The sequence below is a fragment of the Alosa pseudoharengus genome, unplaced genomic scaffold (assembly GCF_046254945.1).
Source record: "Alosa pseudoharengus isolate Yale_2024_CS ecotype anadromous, Long Island Sound unplaced genomic scaffold, YU_APseudo_1.1 YU_APseudo_1.1_scf_8, whole genome shotgun sequence".
Taxonomy (NCBI): domain Eukaryota; kingdom Metazoa; phylum Chordata; class Actinopteri; order Clupeiformes; family Clupeidae; genus Alosa; species Alosa pseudoharengus.
The window spans coordinates 6439772-6462329 of record NW_027468870.1 but is presented as its reverse complement, the minus strand read 5'-3'; the positions used below and the strand labels follow the sequence as shown (position 1 = coordinate 6462329).

At 41.7% G+C, this 22558-nt stretch overlaps 1 protein-coding gene across 2 annotated transcripts; it reads right to left on the bottom strand.

The window, feature by feature from the left end:
• Window positions 1–209: 209 nt before the first annotated feature.
• On the bottom strand, window positions 210–20782 carry LOC143111431 (protein NLRC3-like). Of its 2 annotated transcripts, XM_076273668.1 has the most exons (11): window positions 20708–20782; window positions 18621–18675; window positions 18159–18278; window positions 17951–17980; window positions 11008–12775; window positions 6964–7137; window positions 5842–6015; window positions 5369–5542; window positions 4790–4960; window positions 4118–4164; window positions 210–3875 (listed from the first exon to the last, which is right to left on the bottom strand). In XM_076273668.1, exons 2-11 carry the CDS (start codon window positions 18670–18672, stop codon window positions 3250–3252), a joined length of 3336 nt encoding a protein of 1111 aa, XP_076129783.1. In that variant the 5' UTR covers window positions 18673–18675; window positions 20708–20782; the 3' UTR covers window positions 210–3249. The 2 variants fall into 2 exon arrangements, with proteins under 2 accessions (XP_076129783.1, XP_076129784.1); XM_076273669.1 differs by lacking the exon at window positions 20708–20782 and having other exon boundaries at window positions 18621–20599.
• Between the last annotated feature and the right edge of the window lie 1776 nt (window positions 20783–22558).

Here is a 22558-nt window from a genome sequence, read left to right as displayed (position 1 = left end):
GGTGATGGGCAAAAGGCATAAACAATGGATACACTGCATACAGACCAAAGACACACACACAGGGTACACATGGGTACACAATCACAAATGACCATAAGAACTATACAGTCTTCAAGTCATAAAGACTTGAATCATTAAACCATTCACATAAAATATGAATACAAAATATTCCCTTCAGACTACAGCATGAAAAGGATGACTGATACATGTTAGGTTTTCAATAGATTATTTATTAAGTTTTCAATGTGTGTTTGAAACAAGAACAGGAACAAACGCAAAAAAGACTGGGAGGAAGGTATGGTGACACTGCAACATAAAAAAGAGGTCTGACACTCATTTAGGTTTCCAAAAAATGAAAAGATGTCAGTTTTCAAAGTTTGAACAACAATTGTATGCGAACTACACAAAATACACAATGTGGAAGGGATGGGTAGCTCTCCATATACTCTGTACACCTATAAGAGGGACATGGTAAGGAGGATGCAACACATTTGGCTGGAGTCAGGAGTGTCATGGGAGGTGTGGAAGATGCTGGATCAACACACCTCCCTTTGTGTAAGGGCCCCATCGTGTGGACCTCAAACATAAAAAATGATCTTGACTATTCATTATTTATTGAAGGGGCCACCAGAAGAAAATAGGGGAGGGTCATGTCTTTTTATTCTTTGTTGAGGGGAGGGTCACCCAACTTTTTTTTGTCTAGGAGGGGGGGTCACCCATCTTTTGTATTCATGAAAACAGCAAAAAAAATCAAAGTGGCTTGTTTGATTGTTGATTTCTGTCACCATATAACGTTCTCTTTATACTGTGCTGAATGAATAAAAACGTTCATAATTTTAATTTGTTGTGGTAATTATTTCTGGGAGGGGTTCATATTAGGTTAATTTACTTCATCAGATTATCCCACTATACAATTGACCCTCAAAGTAAAAACATGGTACTGACAATGAACAGAAATTTGGTACTTGTGTACAAGTCATACATGTAGATTTTACTCATAATGGCATAGTGGGGGATGGTCATGATTTGATCAGATTGACAGCTGAAGCCCTCACAACCTCCATCTCCAGAGGCTGGTGGTGCCGTATCCATAGACACTCCACTCATCTGTGGCAACCTGATCTGGTTTGGGCCATTTCTAGGCTTTTCCCCCGACATTGCACTCTACCTACTTCAGAGGGCACTGTTCCCACCTATTTTGGCCTACCATCAAATGCTTGACCTCTGTAGACAGCTAAGACCCTGTAGTTTTGTCTTATGCATCAAAGACGCTGAAGATGGCATAGGTCGAAACACGTCTGCCGTCTGTCTCGTGATTTGCTTTCTTTCCATCCAATGATCATGAAGTCAGCCAGGAAACTCCATTCTTGAGATTTAAAATTGGTCAGGAACACTAGAGATGGGCTAATAATCTAATGGAAGTCTCTTGTCTGTTTCAATGAGCCCAGGCAGCACCAGGTTTGAAATATCAGACAGCAGATCTTTCTCCCCATCAGAGGAGGTCTTAAATCTGTCTTTCACTATGATATTGCTGGTATGCAATTCAGCCTACCATGCTGCAACTATCTTGCTAAAATATATTTTAGGTCCAGCTCTTCTTACATTTAGAGTACATTTTAGGTTACAATAAGCATATTCTGCATATTTTTTGCTGCTGAGCTTTGTAGATTCACATGTATTGGCACAGCCAAATACAGCATCCCAAAACACAGTAGTAGAATTTGACTAGGTATTGGTGAAGGTGGCATTACCTAATTTTCCACCTCTCCATCCCTTTCCTCTCTGTATTCTACCTTTCCACCCCTCTCCTCTGTATTCTACCTCTCCATCCCTCTCCTCTTGGTCATCCTCCATTCTTTCCTGCTCTTTACCCATATTTTTGTCATGGCCTGATATAAATTAGGTTTCTTTGTCAGAAATGGGTCTGATGTGGTTTGTTTTAATCTTGTGTACATCAAAAACACTTCTATTGACATCCACATAGCTTAATCTAGCCTACCAGCTTTAGCCTAATGTAAACCAAAGCCCAGCCTTTAACATGGCCAGAGTAGCAATGCCTCTTGATCTCGTGAGGGAAATTTGGTCTCTGCATTTATTACAATCCGTGAATTAGTGAAACACACTCAGCACACAGTGAACACACAGTGAGGTGAAGCACACACTAATCCCGACGCAGTGAGCTGCCTGCAACAACAGCGGCGCTCGGGGAGCAGGGAGGGGTTAGGTGCCTTGCTCAAGGGCACTTCAGCCGCTTCCTACTGGTTGGGGTTTGAACCGGCAACCCTCTGGTTACAAGTCTAAAGCGCTAACCAGTAGGCCACGACTGCCCCAACATGTCTCATACAGTTATCTTTACTCCAGCCACTATACTATGTTGTGGTATTGAACCATTTCTTACAGATAATGATCATTAATTTCTTACTTCAAGCTAACAAACAAGGACTTCAGTGCTGCTTCACATATTGTGCACATTTAAACTAAGGAAGTTCTGCGGTCTGGCTTACGGCTCGTGTCCACTATTGCGGCGCGTAGACGCTTGCAGACGCCTAGCCCTCTCTCCCGTCGCCGCTTGTGGGCGTGTATAGGCTAAAGTGTATGGTGTAACGTTTTATTTGATGTAATTACACAATGCCAGCTAACGTAGGCTACTAAAGTGGAGGTAGCTACTACTGTTAACATATTTTATTGAAACACTCACAAATATCACTGACATGTTCCTCCAAAGCACATTCTGCCTTGGTTCAAGTCGCCAACAAGGTCTTTTTGATAGGGTGCAGTGGCGAACTTGTTCTAGACATAACTTCTTCGCCACTATATAGCTTAATATATTTTCATGAAACCTACACGATAATCAGGCGGAACAAATATTTCTGGCAGGCTATTGTTCCAGACCGGAAGACTAGAGCAAAGGACCGCTCTCATTTGCATAAAGTTCAGCCGAGCCCAACTTCTTGACGCGCCACCTCTGTTTGAATGGCCGCGCCGCCTTCCCAAGGTGCATTGCGGAAGCGTAAACCACGCCTTGCCGCTCTCCATAGGAAATCAATGGGCTATGTGCGGCGCGGTGGGCTTTGCCGCGATAATGGACACGAGCCGTTAGGCCACCACCACCTTTACCTGAACACCAGTCCAGATCTGTTGCCCCACCATCTCTACCTGAACACCAGTCCAGATCCGTTGCCCCACCATCTCTACCTGAACACCAGTCCAGATCTATTGCTGCCCCCCCCATCCCCAATATCCTTCTCACTATAGACCTCTCTCCGCTTCCTCCTCCTCCTCTTCATTCCAGTCTGGCAAAGGCAGTGAGGGGGCTCTTTCTGTGTGGATCTGAGAGATGGTCACAGAGGAGGAGATGTAAATTCCATAAAAGCAAGAAAACATGAATGTAAAGCTAAAAGCTGGGTAGAGAGGTTCAGTGAATCTCGTGTGGAATGTGTACCAGTGGGTCAGTGTGTTAGAGGAGACGCTGTAAAAGGACAGAGTGCCAGCCGGCCAGTCCAGATACACTCCAACTTTACGGGAGCCAGAGGGGGGTTCAGGGATGGAAGTGTCAATTTCACTGTGTCTGGCTGTAAAACTTGTATCGTAAATTTCCACACACCAGGACATGTGACTGTCCCCAAACTCACAGTCGTAGATATTCCCTTCCCTGATGACGCTTCTATAGGCCACTCCTATGGACACTCCTAGTCCACTCCATTCAGCCTCCCAGTAGTGCCGTCCAGTCAGACCGTCTGTGCACAGCACATTGAAATGTTGGCTCTTTGGGTCTGTACCATCTTTTTCTTCTTCAAGTGTCACCTTTGTGTTCCCGTCAGACAGATTGAGACGTTGGAGTGCTGTGCTGGGGTCCAGCCTGGGCTCACAGTTGTCTGCAGGAAACAACAAGACAACTGAGTTTACTCTGTGTGTGTGGTAAGGAAATGTAAACCGTTGTGAAACACCACAAACCCGAGACTAGAAAGTTGCTAGGCCGGTAATCACGTACAGAGGGCAGCTCAGACAATGGCAGGAGTGCCGTTTGTCATGTTATGGGATTGTGCCATCAAAATGATTATTATGTTGAGGTAAAAAAACTGTTCAGGGTGCCTTTAATATGCAGTGATTTTCTTACATTTCTGCAGCCCTGGTTTCAACCAGCAAAGTGCATCATGATCAGTCCTGTGTAGACAAAAATGCACCCGGTGTAAAAAAACACACAAAAAATACATCCTACAAACTTACTACTTGAGTATCAGTCAAATCTATACATTCTGTCTAGTTTGATGTTGTCGATAGTGGGGTTCTTAGCTTCTTCAAGATTAAATGCTTAAAACTTAGAATAATATAGTCATGGACGTATTATAAACTTTCGGGCCCCTGGGCCCAGATGTATTAAGGGCCCCCCACTAAATGTCGCATATGTGGGAGGGGGGGGTTGGGGGTCCTCCCCCAGAAAATTTTTCATTTGTTTGATGTGATTTCATGTATTGTGGTGCATTTTGGGGATGGCCAATATGCAGTGGCTTGAGGTTCAGGGCAACCTGACCCCTTGAGCCCCTGGGCCTGGGCCCAGTCGGCCCGTGCAGTAATCCATCCCCGAATATATTCCAGTAGTATTTAACAACGCACAAAGATGTGAAATACACTTAAATGAACCATTTCACATTACTATATCATGTTTCTTTCTATAACTATGGTTACCTGCAGGCTTTTCAAATCCACTTTTGACAGGTGAAAAGGTGTATGCTAAGTAAAACTGACAATGACAAGGACACATATGAAGTTTAACATCCCTTATTCTTACTTGAGCTTTAGAAGTTTGCACTCTTGATTCAGAAGTGCAGAGAGAGTTCTCACTCCAGAGTCCTCTAGGTGGTTGTAGCTCAGATCCAGCTCTCTCAGGTGGAAGGGGTTTGATTTGAGAGCCAGAGACAGACACCTACAACCTCTCTTTGTGATGAGACAACCAGAGAGACTGGAAGAGAGAGAAAGACAGGGCAAGTGGAGACGCATATCGCCATGGTGAAATAGGAATATCTACTAAGGTGTTTACCTTTGCCATCACAATTACCACATCATGTAGAGCAATAATTCCAGTAAGCCAATACATCCCTTAAAGCCATTCAGTCCATGCACACTGATTAGGTGTATGGTTGTTAGGAAGTGGGGAAATATGGTTGTTGTCCTGAGGTATTATGCATATTGTTGTATACCTCAGTGTCCTGAGCCTGCAGTGCAGATGGCTCAGGCCTGTAGATAACTCTATAGTTCCCTCATCAGTGTATATTGTAGAATTACCTCAGTGTCCTGAGCCTGCAGTGCAGATGGCTCAGGCTTGTAGATAGCTCTATAGCGCCCTCATCAGTGTATATTGTAGAATTACCTCAGTGTCTGGAGCCTGCAGTGCGGATGGCTCAGGCCTGAAGATAACTCTTTAGCGCCTTCATCAGTCAGGTCATTGTTGGAGAGGTCCAGCTCTCTCAGCTGTGAGTGTCCTGATTCGAGAACTGAGGCCAGACTTCTGCAAGATTCTTCTCCCAGCTTACAGCAGGCCAGTCTGACACACACACACAGCCACCTACTGTTTGTTTCAGAAAACCATCTATGAATTGAAATGAATTAAGTTCAAGAAAATGACAAGCTTTTAAAAAAATCTTTTCATATTTTCTATTTCTACTTTCTTTTTGTATTTTGTCAATGTCATGAATTACTTAAAAACAATTATGTTTGTATGCTCTCTCTCTCCTACTTTGTGTGTGTGTGTGTATGTTTGAGGTCTGAGAGATTGTATGTTTCTTCTGAATGGAACATATCCTCCTGACATCATTATTATTTATTACTTTATGTAGTACTCACCTCAGCACCTCCAGTTTACAGTGTTTGTGCGTCAAACCACTCGACAATAACTGCATTCCATAATCATCTAGGTCATTGGAACTCAGGTCCAGCTCCCTAAGTTGAGATGTTTCAGACTGAAGAGCAGATTTGAGAGTCTCACATGATCTCACAGTGAGCCCACACCCAGTCAGTCTGAAATCAGCATAATTTTACATCAGTGTCACATCTGTCCTACAGTAGCATACTAGACTAGGAGGAAGACAAACTTTTGCTTAGGTTTGTTCATTTAGGCAATGCACTAACTCTACAAACAGTCCTTTTCATTCTGTTCCCTTACACATTTAAATGACTTTGGTTTGTCTGTAGGGACCCTCTCCATAGTATCACAGAAGTGTAATGATATTTTTAACCTTGTTGTAATGTCAAAAACATGTCATGCTTGTCAGAAACACACCTATGCTCTGTGTTGCTCAAGCCCCTTTCAGACATAAGCTGGGCGCCGGACATGACCCGGGGATTTAACGGGCGGGCTGTATGACAGTGTACCGACAGTAAACTGTACGACAGAGTACTGTCGGACAAAAATACCCCCCAAAAAACAATAGGTTTTACGTAGCTCGAGTTGCTACAGCCAGGCAGCTATAGCGCTACACTCTGGGGCCATGTTCAGCCAGATTTGTCCTTTAAAGGGGAACTTGGCAACTATTTCAACATAATAAACCCATTTAGAAATCATTTGGATGGTTAAATGACCTGTCCCTGTGAAAATGGTGACTTTCCCCGCTGCCCCTAGCGTCCCCAGGCGGAAAACCAACCTTGCAACATTAAGAATACCGTCCCGGAAAGAGAAGTAAGAAACAAGAAACTCGTTTTAAATCGTGTTTCTTACCTTGTAACATCCACATTGTTCTGCCGAACTTATGCTAACTGTTTCGCTAGCTTGTAAACAAATCCATGTGCTTTATCATTACCTTTTTCCACAGTTTGAAATAGCATAATGCACAATTTCTCCAGCAGAGGGGGAAATATAGCTAATCCTGCCAAGTTTCCCTTTAAAGACTGATTGATAGCAGGAAGTGGTGATCTTTACAACAGAAAGAAAAGACACCCCAGTATAACTCAGGATGCTACGTTCCTGACCTCAGAGTCCTCAGCTGGCAGTTGGTGTGAGTCAGTCCGGAACACAGAGCCTGTGACCCCGGGTCCAGCAGGGGGTTAGAGCTCAGGTCCAGCTCCTGCACAGGTGAGTCTTCTATCTGGAGAGCAGAAGCTATAACCTGACACGAACCCAGGGAGAGGCCACATCCAGCAAATCTGCCAACAGCACCAAAACCATTAAAACAGCTTGTTTCTTTATAGCCAAATGACACACACACTCTACACCCACACAAATACACAAACCTTAAAAACCACATCAACAGACACATACAGATACACAATACAGATACACTCACCACATAGTGTCATAGACACCCATGCATGTTCACACTCTGCGCTCACACACACACACACACACATTACAGCTGGAAAGAATGTGTGTACTTGGGATGGCTTATTGCTATTAGTGTCAAGCAATTGGCCTCCTTTAATTCATTGCATTGGAGTTAGCAGCAGAGATGGGAAATCTGGCTTGAGAAAGTAAGGGTGCTTTTACACAAGGCTCTTTGAATTAGAACGTGGTGCGTTTCCACCAAAAGATCGGTTCAATTGGGTATATGTGAAAGCAGCAATCACTCTGTTTCGGGAACAAAACAAACAGACCGAGACCGCTTAGAGGAGGTGTTCTCGGCTCATTTCCAATCAAACTCTAGAGTGGTTTGTTTACAATGAGAAAGCAAACACCTGTCGTATAGTGGACAGAGGGCACAATGTCATCTAGCCTAGAAATCTAGATGCACCCTAGTGACAGCAAGTCTAGCAACTCTCAGTTGGCTTGCGAGCTGGAAAAAGTAAACTTTGATAAGGCTAATCACATCGTGTATAGAGTCGGTAGGCAGGCTTAACCTAATGATTGATGGCAGAGTTGCAACGGTTTGGCGTGAATTCCCTGCTACTTGAAAACAAAGAAGATGGATGTTGCTGTTGGCGAACAGAGTAACACGAGTTAAAGCAGGGGTCGGCAATTACGTTTGGACCCGGGCCAATTTTTTTTCAGACAATGGCATCGCGGGCCATAGCTTTTGTAATTATATAGGTTATAGGCCTACTATTTAAATTATTAATTATTATATTATATTAAAATAAACATCATCTAACTTTTAAAATGCATTTAATTTAATTCCATTAAAAACGTTTATTTGCTTATGTGCGCTGTTTTTATGCCGCCTGCTGCATCTCCTGTCGTCTCTCATGAAACAGGCGACTTGCCTAGCAACTTGCCGTAACTAATGTGTAGGCTACAAATATTATTCTTTTGGATGACGTGTAAATGATTAGCTGAACATTGCTATATGCTAGTTATCGATGCAAAATGTCGTTGTCAAAAGCCTTGAAAAGAAAAATTGATTCAGAATGCAGGACCTACAAAGAAGAATGGAAGCAGAGGTATGTGTTGAGCCTGCCTGCATTTCTTAACGCCAAGCCTATTAATTTAACGAAACATAGGCTATTTTTGACCTTGCCCACTGGAAGAGGGAGACAGGACACTGTTGTTTTTTTTTTGCACAAGATTACGCGCACTCGCGTGCCAATACCGTTCCGACCTGTGCGTCATGGATAACTGCAAGGATGTTCCACCTGTTTTGTCACTTTAGTAGGACTATCATCTATACCTCAATAAATGTTTTGAAATTGATGGGATTGCTGTAGGCCTTTTTTTCTTTTTAAAAACATGGGGTTAAAAAAAAAATTCATTCAACAGCAAATTAACGTCATCTCGCGGGCCAGATAGAATCAATGGCGGGCCAAAATTGGCCCGCGGGCCACTATTTGCCGACCCCTGAGTTAAAGGATAGTTCTGGTATTTAATACTTTGAGTGGCAACCTACAGGCATGCACTAACATGTTCTTAAAATAACCCTTAATGTCCTTAACTGTGCAACTCAGCGAGTGGTTAGTGTTGTTCGCTGATGTTCCAAAACAAGTAGCGTGGCGAAATACAGTTTCTGTCTTGTTTTATTTGGCATTTTATAAAATCCCCTTGATTTCTGTTGGAAGAGTCATTGCACGTGGATATTGCTGCGCCACCGGAAACGTGGGCTATTTACATTTGGTTGTAGTCTTTCCCCGAGACCTTCTTTTACTGTCTGCTTCAGGCTCAAATATTGAGCGTTTATACCCGGTTGTGAGGTGTCTGGAAAAAATAGTTCCACAACAGCAAATAACGGCTGAAAATCATACATTATGCCGATATATTTGTTTTTAATCATCGACGAACACCACTAACCACTCGGTGAGTTGCACAGTTTTGAAAACGAACGTTAAGGGTTGTTTTAAGGACATATTTGTGCATGCCCGTAGGCAGCCACTCTGAAGCAGTAAAGGCGATTCAAAACGAGTCAGAAAAGTCGAGACAGGACCAATCGTCAAAATGTCGGTGTCCACCACTCTAGTTCATCCAAAACAAACCAGAAAAGGAACTCAAAGTGCTAAATACCGGAATTATCCTTTAAGCTTTTTTTTTATTGTAAACAAGTTTAAACTAGCCAACTAGCTCTGCTGGTGGGAAAACGCATGGGACTCATGTTGTAGCGCTATTGCATGCAGAGGGAATTTGAAAGACAACCAATTATCCTGCGCCTCGGACTGAGCACTATGCACAATGGTGAGTCCCCAGACCCTACATCTTGATGTGGGTCTGGCTCGTCAGGCTAAATGTCATCATCAAAGTCATATTGACGTTGTCAAGATACAGAATTTTGAATTATGGTCTCCCACCATCTTTTTCCAATTGAAAAAAGCATTTGTTTCCAGTTACAAGCAGGTACAGATATGATTTCCCACTACGTAGAATAATCATTTTTGTAATTACAGTCATGCACTGTACTGTTATTCCTAGGCTTCTACTTCTTCAATTCTTATTATTCTTCTTCTAATGCACGCAATTCAGCCTCAACTGCTTAACGTAGAAACTTCATTCAAACTATGTTATGTAGGTCTTACTTAGGACATGAGTGCAATGTATGTTTCATCTTTGTAACTTTTATACTTTTTAAACTATTAACTAAAAACTAATCAAAATGTCCCCATAGACTTAACATTGGGCTGATGACATCACAATAGAGCCATTAAGAAATTAGAATCCTATGCCAGGTGGTCAGGTCACCTGGCTCAACTGCCAGTCTCAGGCTTTTAGCATACAAACTGGCTCTATTAAGACTACACATCCTGTTCAACTGCTTCCTCTGCCGAAAACTGTTTCAAAATAAAAGTCCTCACTACAATATTTCACTGTTAAACAATTTAACAACTTTTTAACTATTCAGCCATTGTAGCTGTCACTTGTCATCAACTATGACTCCTACCCACTGTAGCTAGTTAGCATATTAGCATTGCTAACATTGTTAGCATTTTTAACAAAACTGCTAAAACTGATCAGCTAAGTTAGCTAAGTAATATGGCTAGCATAGTTAGTATGTTAATATTGTTAGCATGCTAGTTAGCATAACTACTAAAAATGATTAGTTAAGTTAGCTAAGTCACATGGTTAGCATAGTTATCATTTTTGACAAAACTACTAGAAAACATTAGCTAAGTTAGCTAAGTAACATGGTTAATATAGTTAGCATAGTTAACAGCATTGACATTATTAGCATTTTTTTGAAAACTGCTAGAAAACATTAGCTAAGTTAACTAAGTTAAGTAACATAGTTAACATAGTTAGCATAACTGCTAGCAAACATTAGAGCCATTCCAACTGTCAGTTATCGTCAACTATCTACCTAAATAATTTAACCATTTAAACTATCCACCTATTTAACTGTTCAGTCATTCCAACTATATTAAATCTACCTAGCAACCAATATAGTTTGTTTTTACTCTGTATGATATTTTACATCATATTTTTGCATTTTCATGCACTGTATTTCCTTCAGGAAATGCTTTTCTAGTTTTTTTTGTAATTCATTCTTGTCATATCGTCAGATCAGGTCACATATGTGTTAGGATATTACTTTCGGAAGTTGGGTTTCCCATCTCTGGTTAGCAGGTCTATAAAATGTTTAGTACTAGGCTATTGTCACTTACTGTGCCTTTTTGCAGTTTCTTACGGCAATTACCAATCGCTCACGACCCTGATTTAATGTGTTGTACTTCCTAAGGTCAAACAAATCCAGAATGTCATCTGACATAAGAAGCATGTAGGCTATTGTTGAACAGTCTGCCTCTGAAAGACCTGTCCCCGATTCCAAGTACTTTTTCATCTCCTCATGAAGGGAGTTATCCTTCACTTCAAGCAGACAGAGTAGAAGGTTCATGCTTCTCTCTGTGGAGTCATGGCCCTGCCCTATAATGTCTCTGATGTACTTGGCTGTAGCCTCCAGGCTCTCTGAGCTCTGATGTGTGTGAGGCAGCAAGTCCTGTAGGAGCTTCTGATTGGACTCCAGTGAGATGCCCATCAGGAAGCGCAGGAAAAGGTCCAGGTGCCCGTTAGTACTCTGCAGGGATTTATCGATTGCACTCTGTAGCAGGTCATGCAGTGTCTCCTCATTCCTGGGGAAAGACGCCAATGCCTCAGTGTTCTTGGCTAAGAAGGATTGAAACACATAGAGAGCAGCCAGGAACTCCTGAATGCTCAGGTGCACAAAGCAGAACAGCTTTCTCTTCTGAATTACAGGTTCTTCTGCAAAGATTTCGGTACACATCCCAGACTTCTCCAGATCTTCACTCACAGCAATTCTGCACTCTGCCAAGTCCTTCTCCGTGAATAAAATATTCCCCCTCTCCAGGTGTTTAAATGCCAGTTCAGATAGTTTCAGGATCATAAGCTTGTTTGACATCAAGAGCTTCCTTTTCTCATTTTTCTTGCCATATTTCATGTTCTTCCTGTTGATTTGAATGATGAGAAATTGGATGAAAACTTCCGTCAGAGTCTGTGGGAGTTCTCTTTTGCATCTCTGATTCTGTATTCTCTGAATCACTGTGGCCAAAATCCAGCAGAAAACTGGTATGTGGCACATAATGTACAGACTTGTGGATTTCTTTATTTGTGAGACAACTCTGTTTGCTTCAGTCTCACTCTTGATTCTCTTCTTGAAGTACTCCTCCCTCTGCTGGTCAGTGAATCCCCGGACCTCCGTCCATTTGTCTATGAACTCAGGGGGAACCTGATTGGCAGCTGCTGGTCGTGACGTTATCCATTTTAATGCACAGGGCAGAAGCTTCTTTCGGATGAGGTTGGTTACCAGCATGTCCACAGAGGTGGCCTCAGTTATGTCAGACAGATTACGGTTTTCCTCAAAGCTCAGAGGAAGTTTGCTTTCATCCAGACCATCAAAGACAAATATGATCTTAGATTTATGATAGAAATTTGGATCTACTTCAGTTCTCAATTCAGGATGAAAGTCAAGCAGGAGTTTTAGAAGACTATACTGAACATCTTGAACCAAATTCAGTTCCCGGAATGGAAGCACAAAGATGAAATCTACATCCTGATTAGCTCGACCTTCGGCCCAGTCTAGGATGAACTTCTGCACAGACACTGTTTTTCCAATGCCCGCTATTCCCTGTGTCATGACTGTTCGGACACAGGCTTGTCCAGGAGAGGGATGAAAGAGGTCATTGCATGTGATTGCTGTCTCAGTTCTCCTCTCTCTCCGGGATCTGATCTTTATCTGCCGAACCTCGTGCTGCGTGTTCACCTCTTCACTCACTCCATCTGTGATGTAGAGGTCAGTGTAGATCTCACACAGGTACTTCCTGTTGTTTCGCTCATCTATTCCCTCAAGCAGCTTTTCATACCTCTCCCGCAAGGCCTTCTTATTTTCCGCACTCATTTGACTCCTGACTGTGTCATCTGGTTGGAAACAGTGTAAAAAATGATTGTCACAAAGAATCATAACTATCTGATATATGTCTGTAGTCTGGCCATGGCCACCTACATCTCCTTTCAGGGAGATATTAGTCTGTAACACCATAAGTCACTGACGTTTCCATTGGACCCCAAAAAGGTCAAGCCAATTAGCGACAAGAGAGGATGACGCTAGTCGAAAGTGGTTGTGGTAAAAGGAGTCAGAAGAATGTGTACATTTTTTTTACAGCAAAGGTGGGCCTACATACATTGTTTCCTGACAACCAATGCTGTTTATTGTCAGTTTGTAAAGTTTAGGCAAAATAGGAAGTAAAGTTAGGAATCCTTAACTAATGTGATTGTTTAGGCTGGAGCAATGATTTTCATAGTTAACGCTGTTTACGTCCGTTGACATCCTAGTGTTTCCCAAAGATTTCCCAATCATGAGTCCCCAGACTCTATTCACGAAAGGAATGAATTTGGTTTTAACCAGGCAAATATGTCTCCACAGTGAACTCAGCAACAATACACAACTCTCAGGCCCTGTCCACACTAAGCCGGGTAAATATGAATATGCATCATTATGACCGCCGCTAGCGTAGCTGGCGAAGCGGTCATATAAGGGATTGGTAGAGTTTTTTTTTTTTTCGTCATCTACTTCCTGAATTTTTGGTCAACGATACCCGGGACACCGAAAAACAGGGGCACATGAAATTTGGTGGGTATGTAGACCCACTAGACTTTTACTGAAAAATTTTGTTTGGTCCCCGGGGGCCACTTCCCCACCGCGCTGGGCCCCCCGAAACCTAAAAAATGCAGTTTTTCTTAAATAACTACCTGAACCGTGGCACTGAGGATGAAGAATTTTTTATGGTATGTTGGTCTCAAGGGCCCACATCAACCTGGCCCATAATCACTCATTTGTGATTTGCACCCCTCGGTAAAAAATGAAAATGCAATATCATTCTGCTTTAATCGCCCCTATCTTCAGTTAAGATGTTCAGAACTGCACCACATTTTATGTGTATGATTAACCTGGAGATGTATCCAAGGCAGGGCTGTACTCATAATCGTAATATTATTTGTTGCACGTGCTACAAAAATCATTCTGTGCAATGGATGATTTACCAACGTTACACCGGTCCGATACAGTTTTGCCTATGGCTATACACGCAAGACTGAGACGCCTGTTTATTTGTTTTAAGTGCATGCGTGCAAGTGCAAGGGTGTGAGAGGGGAATCGATGTGCTTTGATTCCAGCTTGGTAGTTGTAGTCTGTGAGATTAAAAAGCATGTGTGTGTGAAGTATCCAAACAATGGTTTTTATTATGGCTGCTTTAGCAAGCTATTAGCGTTCTATTAGGGTGAACCCAGCCTGATCTGCCGGCGATTTATTTTTTGATTTCTTAAAAGATTGAGCTTGGTCTGGTGAAAGCCAGACTAGCCATGGACCTCAGTTACACAATGCAAGGGAACATGAATAAGCCTATATTTGCATGAACAATAACGGACAACAGCTCTTCAACTTTGGCCCGTTAAAATGTGTATGAACAGTCTAGCGACGCATTTCATGAAGGCCCATATGGACATGTCAGTTATTTGCACCACTGGTTAGATGTAAAACTGCATTTCGTTTCAGACTACTGGTACTTAATTTGTGCATTGACAATAAAGTATCACATGAACTAAAGATGACTAAAATCTTATGTAGAAGAATAAACATTCACAAAAAATCCATCCATCCAAAAATGACCTTTCTTGTTGATAGCTGTTGAAAACTGCATGGAACTGACAGAGATGTTTAAGGAGCCCGTGAGGTGCCATGAAAAAAATAAAAACGAAGGTAAAAAAAAAAAAAAATCTGAGAAAAGGTATGTACTTGGGACAAACATTGACTAGGTTTGCGAGATCTTGAGTTTGTTTTGCGAGATCTTGAGTTTCTTTTGCGAGATATTGAGTTTGTTTTGCGAGATCTCGAGTTTCTTTTGCGAGATCTTGACTTTCTTTTGCGAGATATTGAGTTTGTTTTGCGAGATCTCGAGTTTCTTTTGCGAGATATTGACTTTCTTTTGCGAGATCTCGAGTTTCTTTTGCGAGATATTGACTTTCTTTTGCGAGATCTCGCAAATCCATCAATGCAGAACCACAAACGTTCTGGAGAGCTTCAGTCACTGAAATTACGTTGCAGTGCCTTGTTTTGCCAGCATGCGGCGAACAAGAGCAAAACTAACGGGCTTCGCGCATAAATGCAGGCCAGGCTGCAGTGTCATTGTCGGCGAAATCACTGAAAGAGACGCAACGGGAAGCAACGGGAGCAACAGCACCGGCCCGGTCTGGAGGGGAAATAAATAATCAAATAAACGCTTTCTGTGGTGATTCTGCATTAAGTGTGCATTCATCGATGTGTCTCACTCACCAGCTTAAAGCGTTGTTGCTTGTTGTTTCTGGCAGTTTTCCTATTGGCTGATTACGATTTATTTTTAAAAATGTATCAAAAGGCTACCCCTCCCCCGTGGGGAATAGTAGGCTACGTTAGACGTGACCTGTCAAGATGTGAGATTGAAAGATTCTGTTCTCGGTAGCGTAGCCAGAAATGTTCAAATGGGTGGCCATACAAACATTAATCATAGGCATGTTATATTTATGTGGAATTTATTGAAGGCATTTGATCATAGCTGACAAATTACGCAAAAACATTTCCAGCTGGAACAAAACAATGCATGAATGTAGCTTCGGTGCGTCACATGAAACACAATTGATTGACCATATTGGACAACTTCAAAGCCTTATCATAGGCATGTTACATTCATGACATGAAAAGTGGAACTTATTGTACAAAAATGACACATTATGCTGTCGGCTAAACATTTGAAACTTGCGCAAAACTGCATGAACCCAGCATCGGTGCGTTGCATGAATTAAAACACAAATTGAAGCAACAGCTTGACCATCGGACAATCCTACTGCAAAGCCTTTTCATAGGCATGCAGCGTTTATGACATATAAAGTGGAATATGAACGCATTTCATCACACCTGACAATTACGGAGCTGCCGGCTGTAGCCTACGCGATTTTACTGATTCTTGAACTATCAGCGCAGTGTTGACTTTGCGCGTCTTTTTTAGATGGTGAACGTAAACGAAGGAAAGCCTAATTGGACGGGCAAGACTGACAAGTAGACAGGCCTGGCCGTGGCTACGCGTATGCTTGGTAGGCAAAACTAGTGGGAAAATGGCTGTAAACAAATTTGGTAGCCAGAAAAAAGAACACAAACAGAGGATAGAAAATACAAAAAAGGAGGGAGAGAACGCAAAGAGGCCTATGGTTCTTGGCTTCACATTCGGGCAATAGACGAGTTCGAGGATACGGCAGGACAATGATGACATTAATACAGTAGCCAGCTGTGGCATGGTCGCTTGCAATTGTATGGTTCATCTATATTATTTTAACTAATTGATCTGAATTGGTTGATGTTTCTCCTGGTAGCCTGTGCTCGCCTGTGCTGCGTGCGTATTCCTAGACCACAATGGCTGTTGCGGTCGTGGGCGTGTTGCTCCCCGGCACAGAATAACGTAGAACCGGCCCTGTCTAAAATCAAAAGACTATCACTGTGCGTGTGTGCCGGTAACGTTAACTTCTGGTCTTGACTCACTGCAGAATGCAGCGTCTTGTTCACTGCACTGGAGAATACAGCTAAACAAGTTAAAGAAAGGGAAACGAAACTTCATATTTTTAAAGCCTCTAAAATCAAATTGACTATTGAAATCGAGGTTTAGGATGGAGTGATGTGTAGGAGCGATGACGCCCCCCTTGGCTTTTTTCACAAACGCAACCTCAGACCAACGCAGATGCCAAAATAAGGAACTGCAACCTAATTCCAGTGGCTAAAGCTCTAGTGGTTCTCATAATGCATTGATGGATTTGCGAGACTCGCAAAAGAAAGTCAAGATCTCGCAAAAGAAACTCGAGATCTTGCAAAAGAAAGTCAAGATCTCGCAAAAGAAACTCGAGATCTCGCAAAACAAACTCAAGATCTCGCAAACCTAGTCAGTGTACAAGTCAAGTACATACTTTTTCTCAGTTTGTTTTTTTTTTTCACCTTTGGTTTTTTTTCTCTTCATGTCACCTCACGGGCTCCGTAGATGTTTTTGTTTATTAATAAATAAATAAATAAAAATATAACATTATGCTGATACCTTCTGCTTTTCCCAAATACAATGTAGCCTACAAGTGTAAGTGACCTTTCATCAATCCAGTTGCAATGGATGAACTGTGATGAAAAGCCCTACTTGTGATTGTTTAGAGATTTAAAGGTTTTATAACAATGCTACAACTTTTTTGCCTATTCTACAATCTATTCACCTTTGCAGCGCCAGTAGGCTACTTTCTGTGCAGCCGCACACACACACTCAGGCATGCCAAACAAGCATACACAAACGTTTCAAGAGTGGGGGATGGAGTAAAAGATGGAGACAAATTGATTAGTGTGATTTATTTTCACGATTGGATGTACAGGACTGAGCGGCGGTCATATTTTGTACCGCTATGCGGTAGTTATTTCTCTATTTAGTCTTTCCGTCCACATTTAAACGCCGTTGACACCGAAAAAGATACATTTTTAAAAAATGGTCTCTGAGGTGCAAACATTTGAAAATGGCAGGTTCGCGGTGTAGTGTGGACAGTGAAAACAGTTTAATATACTGTATGATCATGTGCGGTTGCCATTATACTGACACAATTGACTGCCCCAGACACCACCATCAACAAACGCTTTAATGGCGTTTTTGTGTTCTAGTGTGGACGCAAAACAGTCAAAAATGACACAAAAACGATAATGTGGATGGAGATAGTTTCCAACTGAAATATGCATATTTTTATTCATCCGGATATGGACAGGGCACAAACATTACTATGGCAAATTATAAAACAATGGAATACGGAACCATATACGTCTATTTATCTATGATATTACCCATAACCATCAACTCAGTTGCAGCTTAATGAGTTGCACCCTCATGTGAGTTCAACTGTCACTCACACATGCTGGCTGTGGAAAACACTCGGCCATTGGCTGGTTGATTTAATATCTTAATATGTACATTATTAACACTATACCTGGCTGTTTTTTTTATGATATGAACTACATTACCATAGAGAATAGTTTTTAAGATTTCAACATACCTTCCATTTCCCTTTTAACTTCCACACATTCTTTAGTGTGTGTGAGAGGGAGAGGGGAGAGAAAACCAAAATTAATCAATTGTATGGTGAAGCAGAAGCTAAATGGCTCAGGGCCTACATAGACATAATAAATTAATTTACATTTCAGAATGGAAAAGTATTTTCTTTCCTCTGCTGAGCTTCATGCTCATGGACCAGTGTTTCCTACCTGTGCCGAAGGTCATGGTTACTGGCCCTGTGATGTTGCAGCCAGTGAGAGTTGGCATGGTAACAGCTCCACCTGTCTGAGCCGAGAGTGAAGTGTACACTGCTGGGTAAGAGGTGGGACCTTGGGGATGAAATAAATAAATCAACAAGAACAGAACAACAGATGTAGAGACTGTTGTAGAGCCACATGCAACATGAATGAGGATGTAGAATTGAACACTGTTGGAGGTGGGCACTGAAAATGTCACTTTGGATTAATAAGGTATCTATCTATCTGTCTCGGTCTGTCTGAAGAGAGGTGGACACTACTGAAGTGAGGTGATCACTGCTAAAGAGAGGTGGGCACTACTGAAGTGATGTGATCACTGCTAAAGAAAGGTGGACACTACTGGACAGAAGCTAAATGAACAACAAAGCTCCCTTCCTGTCACCTGTGTCCCTCCAACATGAGGCAGAGTTTTACCATTTGTGTTTTCATTCTTGCATCTGCAGCATCTTCTCAAGCAATCCATCATCTCCTGGAACAAAAGGCCACATAGGAAACAAAGCTGTCTGGCTGAAATGCATCAACACAAACATTTTGGGGCATTATCTTATTTTCCGTCTCCCCCAGAGCTAGGTGAGATGATATATTCCAAACGTCTGCGTGCAGTTTAGTGGGTGCATCCATTCTGATGAGCACCCACTGTTAGCCTAGCTAATTGAGGTGGGCAGAACCACTACAGCACTAAAGAAGAATTGCTCTCAGAGTCCCTCCCCCTACAGTTGAGAATGTGCGTGTCTGTAACAAACTATAAACATATCCCGGATACGATACACAAACACTGTACACAAACTATAAACATATCCCGGATACGATACACAAACACTGTACACAAACTATAAACATATCCCGGATACGATACACAAACACTGTACACAAACTATAAACATATCCCGGATACATAAACATATCCCGGATACGATACACAAACACTGTACACAAACTATAAACATATCCCGGATACGATACACAAACACTGCACACAAACTATAAACATATCCCGGATACGATACACAAACACTGCACACAAACTATAAACATATCCCGGATACGATATAGAGGGAATGCACGGACAGCAGTCTGTAGACAGAGTGCTCTGAATTCCTCTGTCTATCAGTCTATACTAGCATAGCAGCTCTTTCTTATTTCAAATTTTGCTGGAGATTGAAATGGAAAGCTGCAATTTGTCTTTTTGCCACTCAGCCATAGTAACCACTGTGACTTATGCTGTGACATGTGCATAGATAGTAACTACTGTGACTTATGCTGTGATGTGTGCAGTGATAGTAACCACTGTGACTTATGCAGTGATATGTGTGTGCAGTGATAGTAACCACTGTGACTTATGCATTGACATGTGCAGTAATAGTAACCACTGTGACTAACAGTATGCTGTGACGTGTGTGCATAGATAGTGAACACTATTAGTCTGTCTCAAATGGTGTACTTACGTGAGTACACTTTCGTGTAGTACACTATGTGCACTGTGTGCTTACTGGCGGAGTGCGCAAATTTTAACAAAATAGTATTGTCTCATATCAAACACTAACTCCGTGCACTTCACGGAAATGACGATCGCAAACATTTTAACATAACTTTATTGGGGTCCTCAACTCGACAGTGACATGGTCATACTGTGTCAAAACATGAACTGTTTATGTTATAACTTGCTTGTACCTCCATAAAGTCTGTTTTCCACTGCTGCTGTTTCAGCTTTCTCAACTGCGATTTCCACGAGTTTGAAAACGCTCCCTCCCCTTCCGCTATTTGGCCAAGATGGCGTCCGTTAAGGGCGAAAAGTGTCCAGCGTTGCACACTCAGCTTTTTGACCGTTATGAGTGCACCATCCGGGAACTTGCAGCGCCCTTCGTGTCGTTGGAATTGTCAGTGTGAACACCCTCATGCACTCAAATTAGGTATTGTAAGTGCAGAAGTACACGATTTGAGACAGAGTCTATATCTTCAGCACTTGTTGACATGGAAGTAAATTACACATTCACAATCAAACATTTGTTGTGTAACAAAGCAACTTGTTTAGTCCTACAAGCTATGCGGCCATGCTGCCGAGTATGGCAGAAGTGCTGAGAAGTGCCCTATTAAGAGTTTATGTGCTATTCCTATGATTTTGGAAATGTTATTTTAAGGTAAAATACTCTATAGTCCTTTAATAGGATCTATTATCTATCTATTGACCCTTTTCTGCACCATGTTGTAATTTATTGATGGATAATAGATGGGTTTCTGTGAATTCCAAGTGTGTCTAATCAGAGATTCTTCAAAATAATAATACAAATAAATGGGATGGAACCCCAGTCAGTGTTTAATTTCCTTATAACTTAAAGGAATGCTCAATCCTATACAATGTGATTTTGAATTTCCCCTTGGGGAACAATAAAGTATCTATCTAACTATCTATCTATCTATCTATCTATCTCTATCTATCTATGTATAATTCCATACTAGCCTACTAAGTCTAAGTTGGTGATAACAATGATTAAAATGTTTACCTGAGTGTCTTCAGTCTGCTTCTTATGAAAAATAAATGTAGTTCACATTAGCGGTCATGCATGAATGGAATTGATCTTTTAGAGCTAAATCTGTGTTCTGTATTTCTGCAACAGAAATAGGGAAGTAGAGGGAAATCTGCTTCCTGTTCCCCATCATTACACATTAGCAAACAAACATTACACATTAGCATACCATCATTACACATTAGCAAACAAACATTACACATTAGCATACCATCATTACACATTAGCAAACAAACATTACACTCATTACACATTAGCAAACAAACATTACACTCATTACACATTAGCAAACAAACATTACACAAAATTGCCCGTGGATGTAGAAAGGGAAGAGTGAGTCACCAACACTGACAATATTTCACATAACACGTTGTACATTTTTAGTTGAGTGGACATACATGGAAAGAAAGCTTTTATCAGGATCTGTGATGTGTTGCAGCACTGATTTAAATTATTTATTTGTAAACTGTCTATACTTTATACTTTATTAACATAGTAGCCTATATGTTATTAATCATTCTTCTATAACATTCTAACTGGTTATTAATTAGAGAGGCGTAAGGACAGATCAAAATGAAAACAAATTAGGTTAAATTTTCTGACTCAAAACTTGACCAATTTCGAATCTAAAACCGATCTAAAAACAGGCCCCAGATAGAGGAAGACCTGGAGATTTTCTTTAAGTGTCAACATGTTGATTGTGCAAAGATTCTGCAGTTAAGCAATACTTCCTGTTTCCAACTGAACTGTGCCATCTACTGCGTGCAAACTGTCAGTGAAAGAGCAGCCAACCTAAATATGCCAAACGTTCAGGACTTTGTGTTTTGGTTATGTGTGGGAGAAAACTGTTTTATTCTTTTATCTATCATGTATCATGTTTTATTTTATCATCAGCTTAGGCAAAGATTGTAAATTACACCTAGCCTAGAAATCTAGACGCACCCTAACGGCAGCAAATTACATTTGCTTCCAGGGCTAGTCTACCAACTCTCCGTTGACTTGTGAGCTCGAAAAATTAAACTTCTATCAGGCCAATCAAATCGTGTATAGAGTCGTTAGGCGGGCTTAACATAATGATTGATGGCAGAGTTGGAATGGTTTGGCTTGAATTCCCTGCTACTTGAAAACAAAGAAGATGGATGTTGCTGTTGGCCAAACAGTGTGACACAAGTTAAGCTTTTTTTAAGTTGGCAAAAGTTTGAACTAACCAACTAGCTCCGTTGGTGGGAAAACGGAAAACGGGACTCATAGTGCTGTCCTATTGCGTGCAGAGGGAATTTGAAAGACAACCGATTATCCCGCCCCTCGGACTGAGCACTGCGAACGGTGAGTGCCCAGACCCTACATTTTAATGTGGGTCTGGCTCGTCAGGCTATCTTACACCTGTATGGCCTTTGAAATTGAAATCCGGCAAGCTTTCACATAAAGCTCCATTTCCCGATGTCACAGAGTAGGCTACTGTTGGTACGCAAAAAGACAGAGATGTCTGGCAAGTCGAAAGGTGGTGGAGTCTGCCTCGTATTCCACCCAGCTGTATGGGAAGAGAAAGCTGGGGAGGGAAAGCCCAGGATTTTATGGAATTACATAAAAAAACAGACGTGGTAGTCTGTAAAAAGGGCCTGAAGGACCGCAGGCTTCCCGGGCACCAGCAGTATTTCAGTAATGGGTACTGTGAGTAGACAGCCACAGTGCTGAATGGAGGGAGCAACTGGCAGCCAAAGGCTACGGGAAAAGAAGCATGGGGGGGGGGGGGTCTGTAAAATAAATTGTGTAAATAAAACCTGTGTGTGATTCCATTTATAGTCTTATCTACTAGTCTTAACTTCT